The sequence below is a fragment of the Haemaphysalis longicornis genome, unplaced genomic scaffold (genome assembly GCF_048455015.1).
Source record: "Haemaphysalis longicornis isolate Haplotype H1 unplaced genomic scaffold, Haemaphysalis longicornis Haplotype H1 scaffold_9, whole genome shotgun sequence".
Lineage (NCBI taxonomy): Eukaryota > Metazoa > Arthropoda > Arachnida > Ixodida > Ixodidae > Haemaphysalis > Haemaphysalis longicornis.
This window is the reverse complement of record NW_027526460.1, coordinates 163,694,360-163,706,713: the sequence shown is the minus strand read 5'-3', so window position 1 is coordinate 163,706,713 and position 12,354 is coordinate 163,694,360. Positions and strand designations below refer to the sequence as shown.

The 12,354-nt window shown below is 46.2% G+C and overlaps 2 protein-coding genes across 2 annotated transcripts in view; one reads left to right on the top strand and one right to left on the bottom strand.

Moving 5' to 3' along the window:
- Bem46 (abhydrolase domain containing 13-like protein Bem46) overlaps positions 1–1,939 on the top strand; it is a 51,309-nt gene extending 49,370 nt beyond the window's left edge. Inside the window, exon 8 of the mRNA XM_077684727.1 lies at positions 1,854–1,939. The gene's annotated coding sequence lies outside the window, so the exon portion shown is untranslated. The remainder of the gene's footprint in view (positions 1–1,853) is intronic.
- Positions 1,940–8,435: 6,496 nt separating this feature from the next.
- Positions 8,436–8,908, bottom strand: LOC144151918 (uncharacterized). The gene is made up of 2 exons (XM_077683088.1): positions 8,659–8,908; positions 8,436–8,579 (listed from the first exon to the last, which is right to left on the bottom strand). The coding sequence occupies exons 1-2, from the start codon at positions 8,905–8,907 to the stop codon at positions 8,436–8,438; spliced, it is 393 nt and encodes a 130-aa protein (XP_077539214.1). The 5' UTR covers position 8,908.
- Positions 8,909–12,354: the final 3,446 nt, after the last annotated feature.

Genomic DNA, 12,354 nt, shown 5'->3' with positions numbered 1-12,354 from the left:
GGACGCGCGAAAAATTTCGTTGAAGCGAAAATTCGTTGAGGCGAAATCCACCCCCAACACACCACGGAAAGGCCCGAAAAATAGCCCCGTATGTTTCCGCATCATTGGCAGCAAAAAAAACAATGTTTAGAAAAATGAGTGACGTGAATAACGTCATGTTTATTAACAAACATACCAATGGTTATCTGTGTTCATTGCAAGCAAAGAACGCGTTACGGAGGGGGGGGGGGGGTGAAGAAATGCAGGCGCAAAACGTATTGCTGCACAACAAGGCGCGCCCACCGAGCTGATTACTTGCAGATAGCTGCTAGGCCGTCGGAAGCCCCCCTCTCGCTTGTGGCAGGAGCAGTGCCGTTATCTTATCTCTGACAGGGCACGGCAGCTACTGACCTTGGCAGGCAAGACGCGCGCGCTTGCATTAAACATGACCGCGCGCTCGCGACTAAGATAGGATGACTTGGCTTCAAGACCAAACACGCAAGCATGATTTTTGCTCTTGGCTATGAAGAATGGTAGAAGGAAAACGGCAAGGACAGCTGCTCACGAGCCACAACGCACACATGACGGCGCCGCGCCAGCAGCGGAGCACATTCGTGCAATTTCAATTGGATACAGATTGGCTGTAGCTCCGGCTCCGGCTTGGCGAACCGGGCCTGTGCCTCATGTAAAGACGGCCAGCCACATCGTTATCACCATCAAACAATGGCGTCCGCCTATGAGTTTTTTTTTTTTTTTTTCGTGGCGGTGTGGGCGCACCGCGCATGTTTTCGGTGAAACTAAGCGTCCTGAATGTTTTAAAAGTTGCAGATAGCTGGCGCTATGCTTATTTTATTGTAAAATAATTGTTCAAACCCAGCCCAATTCACCGAAAATTTCGTTGAAGCGAAAGCAAACCAGAAAAATGGTTCGTTGTGGCGAGGACTTTGTTACATTGACTTCTATGGCTAGCTGACGGGGAATTGGAAATATTTCGTTGAAGCGGACTTCGTTGTAGCGGGATTAGACTGTAGTGTAAAAGGTACATTTGCTTTTGGACATTTTTTCACTATGTAAGAACGTAGATCACCTAAAAACAGCTGTGTGCCCATCAGCGCTACCAGTTTATTCGCCTAGGTAGTCAACATAGCTAGATTTTCCGAAATGACAAGGTGGTGTTTTTTGTGAGGCACCGGTTTTGAAGCAATGCAAAGGTTACAAGTTTGAGCTTGCAATTTGGATTATACAGTACCATGTCTGATATGAAAAGACTTTGTGCATGATTCACTCAGTGCCTCTCAGCCATAGCAGGGGACCTTTTTTACGATGAGACTGCCTCCTGTGATGTGTGAGTTCGAGCTAGTTGGTAATCCATTGGACGAATTCAAAGCGCAAAAATTAAGACAGGGGACGGGCGGGACAAATACAAGCGCTCGTCTTTGACCCGTTCGTCCCACGTCTGAATTTTTGCGCTTTGAATTCGTCCAATGCCTGTGGATGGTTGATGAATCGCAATGAGCGTGGCTTTCACCTTACTCGGTTTGCTAAATCTTCCCACGGCAAACTTCTTGTTACCATTTTCTCATGAACCAACAGTCATCAGCACATTATGAGAGTGCGCCAAGAATTGCGTAATTTTTTAAACTGCATTTTCAGAGCCTGGTTCTTTTCCACCTGAGAAATGCTGATCCCATTTTCCAAGCATAATGAACAGCTCAAAGGCTTGTGCATCAAAGTTCTTTGTGACATTTTAGAGAAACATACTGATTCCAATGCGTCATCCGATTCAGAGGAAGGATATTTTGGGTTCCTGAGAGGAAGCTGGGTGGAACCCTTGGTGATAATTCTTTCTTCTCTTTTTTTTTCTCTCATTTCAGCATTGGAAGTCTTTTCAAGAATATGCCTTGCCTGCTCCATGGTTGCCAATAAACAAGTGCACTTTTACCTGCAGTTTTTGCACACATTCCTTTGTTTGGTCCTTGTGAAATGTGGGAACATGACTCGCATTTTAATTTTGGGGCTTCTAACAACCGTGACTTCTGGCAAAGGGGCAAAAATACCTTTGCATGTTGAGCAATAAAACCCTTCCCACGGTGATTTCAGAGGCATTACTCATAGCCAAGCTATTTTGTTTATTTTTACGGCAAAAAAGGCAGGCTTGCTGGCCTAATAACAGCCATGTTGTGGGTGGGCAATTCCGCACAGCGCTGTGACCCCAGAACGACAACCAAGTGGGTGGAGCGCACCTTTTGCAAGCTCTGTCGGGTCTGCCACGTACGTGCAACACTATCTTGACAAGTTCTCAATGGAAATGAGACGAAATGAGGTCTCGCGTTTGGAGTATCGCATTTGGAGTACTACTCTATGCAGCCAAACACAAGCAGAGTGACCCGTTACGTATTTTCGTATGCTTGAAAAGGTGTTTTTTCCACTGACGATAACCCTACACCATTTTGTGAATATCCAATGCCAGTGCTTATGCCAGGTGCTGAGCAGGTGATGCTAACCACGAGGAGTGTGTAGGCTGCAGTGCAGGGGCAGCTGTGCCACATGTGATGCCGTACGGCTGGGCAACTCTGTGTCAAGGAATGGCCTGGAACAATGTTTCCGTCGCAATGTGGGTTTTCAGGGGAGTGCTTCTGAGAACTGTCGCTCCTCTGCCTGAACGCAGATGTTACTGGTGGGCTCGAGGGTGGGTTCAGTGCACACATGTTGGGCATTTGTGTAGGACAGGCTTGAAGCTGGTGCCAACTTTTAGCAGTGCCCTCTGCTTGCCCAGGTAAGCATCTGCATGAGGGCCACTCGGCAGGAACCCCATCTAGAAATGCGAGATGTGGCAAATCTTTTAGTGCAAAATCGCGATCGGTACACTTCTTTCCGTCACCTTTCTAGAACATTGGAAAACAATCGGGATGACTTCTGGGCATATTGCATGGCCAATAAATAGCCTATTGGGTTATTGACATGGTATATTGGTTTAGTCCTATAGGTGTATTGCTACCTAAGGGTGTATTGGTATCATGGGCCCACTGGAGCACCGATTGCAATACGGCCAAATGCGTGCCAAGGCCTTTAGTTCATTGCATTCATTTGGCCATGTTACAATCTCTGCAGCAAGTTTCTAAACACAACGTGGTCCCACTATCCTCCAGATGCCACAAAACCGTAAGTGCTGGTTGACTGCAGCTTTATTGCCCAACTATGTTCCACAGGCTGTCGAATTTCCGGTGCATATTTTCCTCGAGTCAGAGCTGCAAGACCTGCAAAAACAGTAGGGCAACAATTTGGGACTTTCGCAATAATTGTACATTTTTTATACGCGGTGGCTGCTGCCACGCGTGACGTCATTATGATGTCGTAACAATAATTGTCATCATTTTGTGTGGTGTAGTACGAAATACACAGTTTTTTATTTGTAGTACAAATTAACGCGCCATTTAACTGCTAGAACTTTTTTAAACAAACAATTTTTTTTCTTGCGGGAGCAGCCGGCGCTGCTGCTGCTGCAGCCATCAACGTTACTAGAATGTTCTAGTAACGTTGGCAGCCATATCGCATACATGGAGGCGCGTATCTGAAAGCGTGACGAAGGTCCGATTTTCTCGGGCCGACAACGTCGATAAACCGGAGTTCATATTGTTAGAAGCACTATCTGAAAACGTGAAAAACTTGCTTGTGATTAAGTATTGCGTGGGAACCCAGCCAGCCTTTCCAGACCACAGCAAAATAGCCGCTCTCGAGTAATGTTGACCTGTGACCGCTTGGTTATGTATGCTTGGTGTGCGCCGATGGTGCCTGCGTACAGTTTCAGCGTACGTGAGACGACATCGCACAGCCGACTGGCCCCGTTCAAACAAGCTACGTTCCACACAAGAAAAGACACCGTCCGAGCGTAATTCTGTGAACCTTCCGACGTGTGTCGGCACGGCGGCACTGCTATCAACACTTTGCACCACGGCATGCAGACGGCTAGGAAGGGTGTACACTTGGCCGACCATTATGTCTAATACACATACATGCACTCCAGCATATGAAAACCCATGAGTTCTGCACAGGCTCAAAAAGCAACGTCAAAGAGAATCTTAAGATGTGCCTGGAACGTGAAAGCATCTACGGATTGTTTGTGTAAACAGGTATAAGCAGCGAGCACGCTGCAAATGTAATTGATAGGCTAACGTCAAGGCTGTCATGGGCCAAGTTTAACGAAAAGAAATGGTGAAAAACATCCCAATTTCAAACTACATTGATGTTATATTGTGCATGCACTATAAACACAGTCATCAGTATGCTAACTGTACGTAAACACTCAAGTGATATGATCAAACGGAACTAGAGGCCCCACTGCAATTGCCCAGTTATGTTTCTTTGCAGTGGAATAGGTCGGTATCTGTTAGTCGCACAAATACGATTCTGTGATCGCATGTAGAAATAGCTTGAAAGTGGCTATGGAGCTCCGGCTGCGTTACACATTTTCTGTAATACCAATTATTTGTTTGAAGTTTGCAATAAAATTGATGTCATTTGTTAGTTTTTTTAATGAACGAAACTTTTCGTGGCGACAGAACAGTGGTCGATAAACAAATGCTCACTTGCTTTGGTGGCTTGTAACGATTCACTAGAATTTCCCGTGGCCAACCCAAGGAATCCATGGCTCGTACACTGCAGGGTAGTGCTAGTCTCTAAAAACATTTGACAGGACGAGACTAGCGCTGCTCACAGGCTACATAGGTGGAAACCAGTTGCCCACCCACCCAGTGCCATAAAACAGCCAATGGAGTGAGTCTCTGCTAAATATTAAGCAGGTTCAAAGGGTAGGTTTGCATTGATAAATTTTTATGCAAAACATTCACTGTGCGTGGAATAACTATTTAGGGGGCACAATAGTCGTTTTTGTTATTTCGGACAGTTCTCGAAGGGTTGCCTAGATGTTCTTTTACAAAAAAAAAGTGAAAGCTCTCAGTTAGTGATCTCAAAAACATTGTTTAGCCTCTCCAGCAATTGTCCAAGCCTGAAGGAACTCGGCTGATAGTTGGTGCCGACTCTCGTCCTGGCTTGCTAGCTCCCTGACCAAGCACATGAATGCAGTGACTAAGAAAGATGGTGACCAAAGTGAGAAGAGAAGGTGGATCCTGTACAACAGCCCTTGATCATGTAAAAAGCAGAAAAGAGCGCTGATGACTCACAGTCCATCCATGGCTGGGGCGTTAAAATAGCTTTTGATATACATGTATATATGTATAGGGCATTTACAAACTTTTATCCAAAAAATCTTATGATTACACACATTCCCTCCATGGAAGGGGTTTGTTTCTGACAAGGTGCTTGAAATTTCTTATTAATTACAACATAAACTCATCATTCGTCCCTTTCATTCAGCACGCTTACGAGCTTCGTTTTAAAAACCCTGCTGTTTCTATTTCACGTATAAATGAGCTGCTTATGCAATATTCTCTCATTTAGCTATGTTCGAAGTAAACTGTGTTACACCGTAAAATCTGATGTGCTGAGTGCATGCAGGTGTAACGTTCTTCAATGGGACATGCGGAACATGAAGCTCAGTGCTGATAAACTTAAATCTGGGAAAATAAAGCTTCCCATATTGCTTCGTTATTTTTGTAACTATTATCTCTACCAAACACCTTGGTGGTAACTCAACTAAGCTCACCTTTTCCGTAGGCCTTTATTATTGTTTTGCTCTGAAATTATACATTCTCGGCTGGAGCATGCCTGCTGAATTCAGGCCCCAACCATGCTTTGCTATTTCACAATTGCAGCTGTATGAAATGTTGCTCTTTAGGTTTTGCCAACGATTTCCAACAGGCCACTTAACTAGTGTCAAAACCAAGCAAACAGTATTCTATCATTTTTCATAACACATTTTGTTGTAACCTCACTCAATGATTTTGTTACCCCGCCAGCCAGGTTTACAAATCTTGTCGTGAACATGAATAATAATAATAATAATGCCTTATTTGTACTCATGGTGGGTGAAACCAAGCGTACAGGTAGAGTGTACTAGAAGTTACACTCTAGTACAGGGCCGCAAAAGGCAGAATTGCCCATACCAGTCAGGCTTGCGTACCCAACCTGGGACCCAGTTAGGCTTATTGCAGTACATTTACATACCCGTCTTGCAGCAAATCTGCAGTGACAGACACCACACGTTTTGGCTTTCCAGCGTAGCTTTGGTGTCAGTAAAAAGGAATCTTTTTCTCGGCTCCTCTGCAGCGCTTTGCAATTGCTGGTCACTTGCTGGTTTGGCTTTCCCGCAGGACTCTAGTGTAGTACGACAAAGTATCGCTTGCGTATTCCTTTTTTGTTGTTATTGTAATGCTGTGCATCGATCTTACAGAAAAACCCTGGCATTTTGTTTAGAGATGGAGCTTCACACCACAAACAGTGCACAGAAAGTAGAGCTACTCACCCTTTGCATAGACACGGAAGTTTGGCAGATCACTTGTCATTGACAGCGCTGGGATAGTTTACTAGTTGGGGGGAAAACAGAGCGCTGATAAACGGTACTTAAGTACTAGGAAAGGTGTCGTGATAAACATGGTTTCCATGTGTTGGTAGCTTTTTTGTCCAGTGTTTTTCATGAATATTTGCCAGGGGGCCTTAACATGGCCTGCTTTTGTGTAACAAAAATGTCAACAGTGAAGCACTTATCAATGCTCACATGCTACTCATTGATACCAGAGCAAAAGTACGTTCAGCTGCAGTCATGTTATTGTTAAAGCCACTCATGATTCATACACCTTCCAGCTGTACCGCAATTTTCACAAGCACCGACGGACACATCCACGCACGTGGCCTTGGCTCCAGTTCTTGCACAGTACTCTCGAGAGCGGGCAATGTCAAGCTCGACACCAACCATTTCCCCGTAGTTGTATTTGACGAACTATTTTTAAGCCTGTTTAAATGCCCGTTTTGTGGAAGAAAAAAAAACAGCTAATGGGCACACAACACATGTACACAACCCGTGAATCTGTTTTCTAGCAACTGGCTTCTGACGAGACTTGCACGAAATGTCGGACATTTTGTTATGCCCCTTACCACTAAGTAAATTCACTTGAGAAATTTTCCAAAACAGTTTACACAGTTTAAAAAGCAACAGAATGTGAAACATGCCCTCACAATAGACCCTATGCAACATGCGCCCCGCTATCTCACATCGACTCCGGTAACTAGGTCCGCCATTTTGGTACGGTCGTTTGAAATCGAAACCAAAACATAGAAAGCGGGCATTTACCGCTCTTGGTGATGGACTACAATGCCGCAGCATTGCTTCGTGCCGCAGTGCACGCAATGCGGAAATACCGGTCCAAATGGAGAAAAGGTACGTGAAGTTCCACGCTCTTGAACGAACTTTCTGACGCGAACTATGCCGGCGCGAGCATCCTTTGTGACACGCTGGGCGCGGTGCGCTGGGAGCGCACCGTTGGTTCGCTAAGCGCGTAGTCGCTGTCTGGATGAAAAATACAGCTGCGTTGGAGTTCTGTGGTCCAGCCTTTGTATTCTAAATGAAGCCTGAGCGTGCGCCACCTATTCATGCGACTGACAGCGGCGCTCGACCGGGAAAACAGTACCACACGTTGCCAAAATTAGGGGTCTAGGAGAACTCGTCAAAAGTGAACTCGTCACAGCCCACTCGTCATAGGTGAACTCGTCACATAGGGCAAGTCGTCATAGGCCATCTCGCACTAGGGAAACTCGTAACCTAGGGCAACTGGACACTCGGCGAACTCGTCACAATTTTTGTTTTTCGTCTATCATCTTCAAATGAAAGACTACAGAAACTAGTATAATTCTCTCTACTTATGCGTAAACATTCTTCCACACCCCTCCTTCGATTCACCAACTTTACTGTTTCGTTTGTGGCCTTCCAAGTACATGACAGACCAGACACCGTATCTAATTGCTTTTTTTTTTCGTTGTGCAGCCAAATCACGCGAGTACTTTTTATTGGATTTCGTTTGCCCGCTCTGTCTTTTTAATGTACACTATTGTAGTAATTACGTTTATTAGCTTTGCTAATTAGCCTTTTTCTGCTTGTGCTTTCATTATAAACAGGATGTGTAGCTGTAGATTGCCTGTTGTTCGATCGCTGTAGACCTCTTCTCCCAGCGGTCCCACAGGTTTCACCATGCTAAGCGCACGCCCGTTTTGCACACAGTGTCAGCGCTACGAGACATGAAAATAGCACTTCGGGAAGCTCGAATAATTGGTGCTTCAAATGCGGAAGCATATTTTTGCAATACGTGAGACCATGCAAGACATGACCAGGGACTAGTATGTCAAGAAGTGAATGAAAAAACGTTGAAAAGTGTTTATTCACAACGAAACACACGTTGCGAATCTATGCGACCGGTGTTTTAGAGCCGAACATTTCGCGCGATGCTTTCTAGTGTTGCAAGTGGTCGAGCGCTGTCGTGGTCTTCCAGCACCCTCAAGATGCGAGCTTAGAGAGCCCGGTACTTTGCTGGTAAACCGGGCGGTTGCTGACCAGCATCCAGCTGCGCGATCCTCATCTCTTGCAGGGACTGCTCTTTCTGAAGGCATCCAAGGAAAGACCAGATGCTCGGCCGGGTGCAGTTGATATTCGCCTAAAAACATTGAAAGATAGCAACTGGTATAACTCAGATACGAAAACGGCGAGTCGCTAAATATTAAGATGATACATACCTGGAAGCTGCGGTGCCAAGCTTCGGCGGAGTTGTTTGTGCGCGGAAGACCTTCTACGACAGATCTATGGACGGACCAGATGCTCGTCGGGAATGTGGCTGACAGCAGCCCGTTGCGTCGACGACGTCCAATGTACGGGTCTTCGAAGTAAAGCGCAATTTGCAAGGCTTCTGGTGGGAAACGAGTCATGACGTCTTCAAAAGCCTCTGCCACCTCTGCCGGTGGCAAAAATGCCAAAGCAGGCAACATCCTCACCTGGAATTGAATACACGTGCCATATGAGTCACCGCCAATTTGTCAAATCCAGCGCTAATGCACGAGCTTACCTGAACGGCGAAATCTTCATCTGACCTGTACCGTGTCTGAAATCCAAGCTTGCAGAGCTTGCGGTAAACTGCTTGACACAGGTGGAAAAAACATCCTTGAACTCGCACCTGCCGGAATATGTTTCCGGCGGCGATGATGGTTGCGGACTCAAAGTCGCAGTACGCCAGTTCCAGCGCGGGTTGAGCCAAGATACTCGAAAGTATTGTAAAAAACCTGAAAAAAGTGCCAGCGGCTATCTCAGTGTCACACATTAACAAGTTCACCCTTTCATGCTTAGCCTGAATAAATTTACTACCTTTGGTAAGTTTCTTCCGTTTTGTTCGGAAGGAGAGCGTACACTAATCGTACCACGGCGTCCTTGTACATCACGTGGATGGTATACACTTGAAAAAATATGGACGGTGTAACCTTGAAGGTGCCGTCCATAAACCACACCTTAGCCCTTGCAAGTAAATCAATATTTCGCTGTGTGGCGAATACCAGAATTCTGTTGCGATCCCCCACTCCGCTGTCGTGAATGAGGAAAGATTCCTTTTTCAAGGAAACCTGCAAATATGAAATCAAATAATTATTATGCTCCACAAAACATTACAAAAGATTGGCAATTTTGACGTTAATGCTCAATCCCAATTCGTACCTTATACTCATCCGGAAGGATAAGATCTTCTCGTGCTGCTGGTACGGAGTACGGGTTTCTGCTCTCCTGCCTTTGCTTGCGTATCGTACGGCGCAGCGTGCTAGTGCACGGCATCTGCGACGCTGTGTGGTTGCTTACGGACGCCGCCGCATCAAGCAAAATTTGCTGAGGCTGTTGAGTTCCTTCAACTTGATGGACAGAAAAGACAAGCAGTTACAGAAAAGCAATGCACATACGGGGTTCAGGGCAACTTAGCGAACGCCACTTTAAAAGTATGTATACCCATTTACACTGCTTTACCGCTTCATACAATATTTATCGCGTTCATGCATTGATCGGAAGACTTACCAGCTTTTTCCTTCATGGCATTCCGCACTTTAAGTAGGTTGATAGCAGTCGGATCTGCGGCGCGTGAGCGTGTTCTCCGGTCTTCCTGATCACAACGGTGATCCTTCCATCCGTGGTGATTTTGGCCTTGCAATTTCTTCGGTCTCTGCAGACCCAATGGACGGCATCTTGGAGTTCTCTGCTACGCGTGTACGAATAACCTTCGTATAGAAGCATAGGAGCCCCACGCTGTGTTTTAGTAAGCTCCATCCCGATGGACCCGGTCATGCTCTTTGGAGGTCCGCACATTTGGCCCTATTTATATATATACACACAAGCAGGCAAAAAGTTTCAAAAGCTAACGCAATAAAACAAACAAAGAAAAGAAAAAGCAAAAGAAAGAAAAGGTCGACCCCTCTTTCCACAGAAACATTTTGACGAGGAGAAGAAAAATAAAATAAATAAACCTGAAAGAAACTTCTTACCAAGTAAAAAAATGTGATTTTTTTTCCAACAAGAAGGGAAATAAGAAGGGGACAGAGGAACATGTGTTAAAATAGAAAAACCATTTCAACGACCACCTGCAAACTAACAAAAGCAGAGGACCCCCGAACTCTGAAGAGATCAACCTGGGAGTAATTATAAGATTAGACGCCAAACCATTTCAACGACCACCTGCAAACTAACAAAAGCAGAGGACCCCCCGAACTCTGAAGAGATCAACCTGGGAGTAATTATAAGATTAGACGCCACTAACTTTCTCTCCCCATTTCCTCGACATCGGCCAGAAATGGAACCGTGAGACGACTTTCCCTATACACGAAAAGGTCAGTGCTACCACTTTTCCTAGTACGGGATCATGCCCTATTTGACCAGTTTCCCTATGACCAGTTTTCCTAGGACGAGTTGGCTGCGACGAGTGGGCCGGTTCCCCAAAATTAGGCTGTTTCTTCACTCGTCCCTGTGGCTCTGCGCCCGCTTCATTTCATTGTTAAATGGTACCGCTTAGCCTCTACACGAGCCTTTATCTTACCTAGGGCTGTAAACAAACTTTTCTTGCCGCACTACGCCGTCACGGCGCGGTTGAAAATTTCCTCTGTGGTAGGGTGCCTCGATGCGCGCCCGCTCCGCTCAGGGTGGCGCCACTCTTTGAAGGGGTCGCCGCCGCCAAGACCGGTTCTCGGGAGGCGCCGCTGCCATTTTCTTGCATCCCGCCCCCGCCGACTCCCGTGCTAGGCGCGCGATAAGCGGCGCTCTTCACAAAGTCTCTTTGCAGAACGCCTGGGTGCTGCGCTCCCCAGTGTACTAACAGCTCTAAAAATATCCGGAGTATGTTTTCGTTTTTTAGAGACCCAAAAAAGCGGCTTCTAACTTCTGTGGACGGTGAAGATCAAGCGGGACAAGTGGCAGCCGGCGAACCACTCCTTCATATGCAGTGTAAGTACAGTGGTGATCTCGCTTAGGGTGAAGACAGGTGCGCATGGCCGCCCGTACTATCAGAGCAGCCTACCGTGGGATGCGTGAAGCCGCACGCATGCGCTGTGCGTGTCGAGCGAGGCTATACTTCTAGAGCACACATCGCGTCATATCGGAGCCTCTGAACGTCGTCTGCTAACTTCATCGTGCTTGAAGCGGTGAAGAAATCGGCCGCTGTAAAAATAAGTGGAAACTTGAAACCGCAAGAAAACTGTTTCTTAGTGTGCGGTTATCCGTTCATTAGCTTGAATGCAATGCAATTGGTTCGTCACATCGCAAGTTCACAACTCGCCACCTTGCTTCAATGAGACTCCATAAAAAGATGACGTTAATTTAAACAGCAGATTATTCGTTTAAGTAATTGCCGCTGACACCAAAGGAGCCAATGCACACAATGTTTGTCAGAAATAAATTGAGAGCTTGAAGTGAGCTAGGGCACTACAACCCCGATTCAATTTACGGTGGAAAAGATACTTTGTGATTTTTATTAGGCATGTTCGTACAAGGATCGAGGATTTGATGTTGAAAGCGAGGAACCATTAGCGGACGACGCACAGCATAGCAGAAGACGAGCAGACGCTCCGATGACGCAATCCGCGCGTTCAAAGCAAATAATGGCTCGACACGCACAGCGCATGCGCGATGCTTCGCGCGGCGCTGTGCTCCCTGCACGCTGCACGCGCTCCCATGTTGACCCTAAGCGAGATCACCACTGTACGACTGTACCCGGCTTCTCAGCAGTGCCAAATCCATTTGGGGCTATTGTCAGCGGTCTGTGTGGCTGTTTCTAGATGCCAGACGTACGGTTTTATGCGTTTATGTTGGAGGTTTCATCATGCTTTTGCGGCCTTTTTATATTTGATTGATACAAACGGACGGGACGATATGAAACGTGTGGCGCTTTGCATCTTCAGTCATTTCACTTTGTA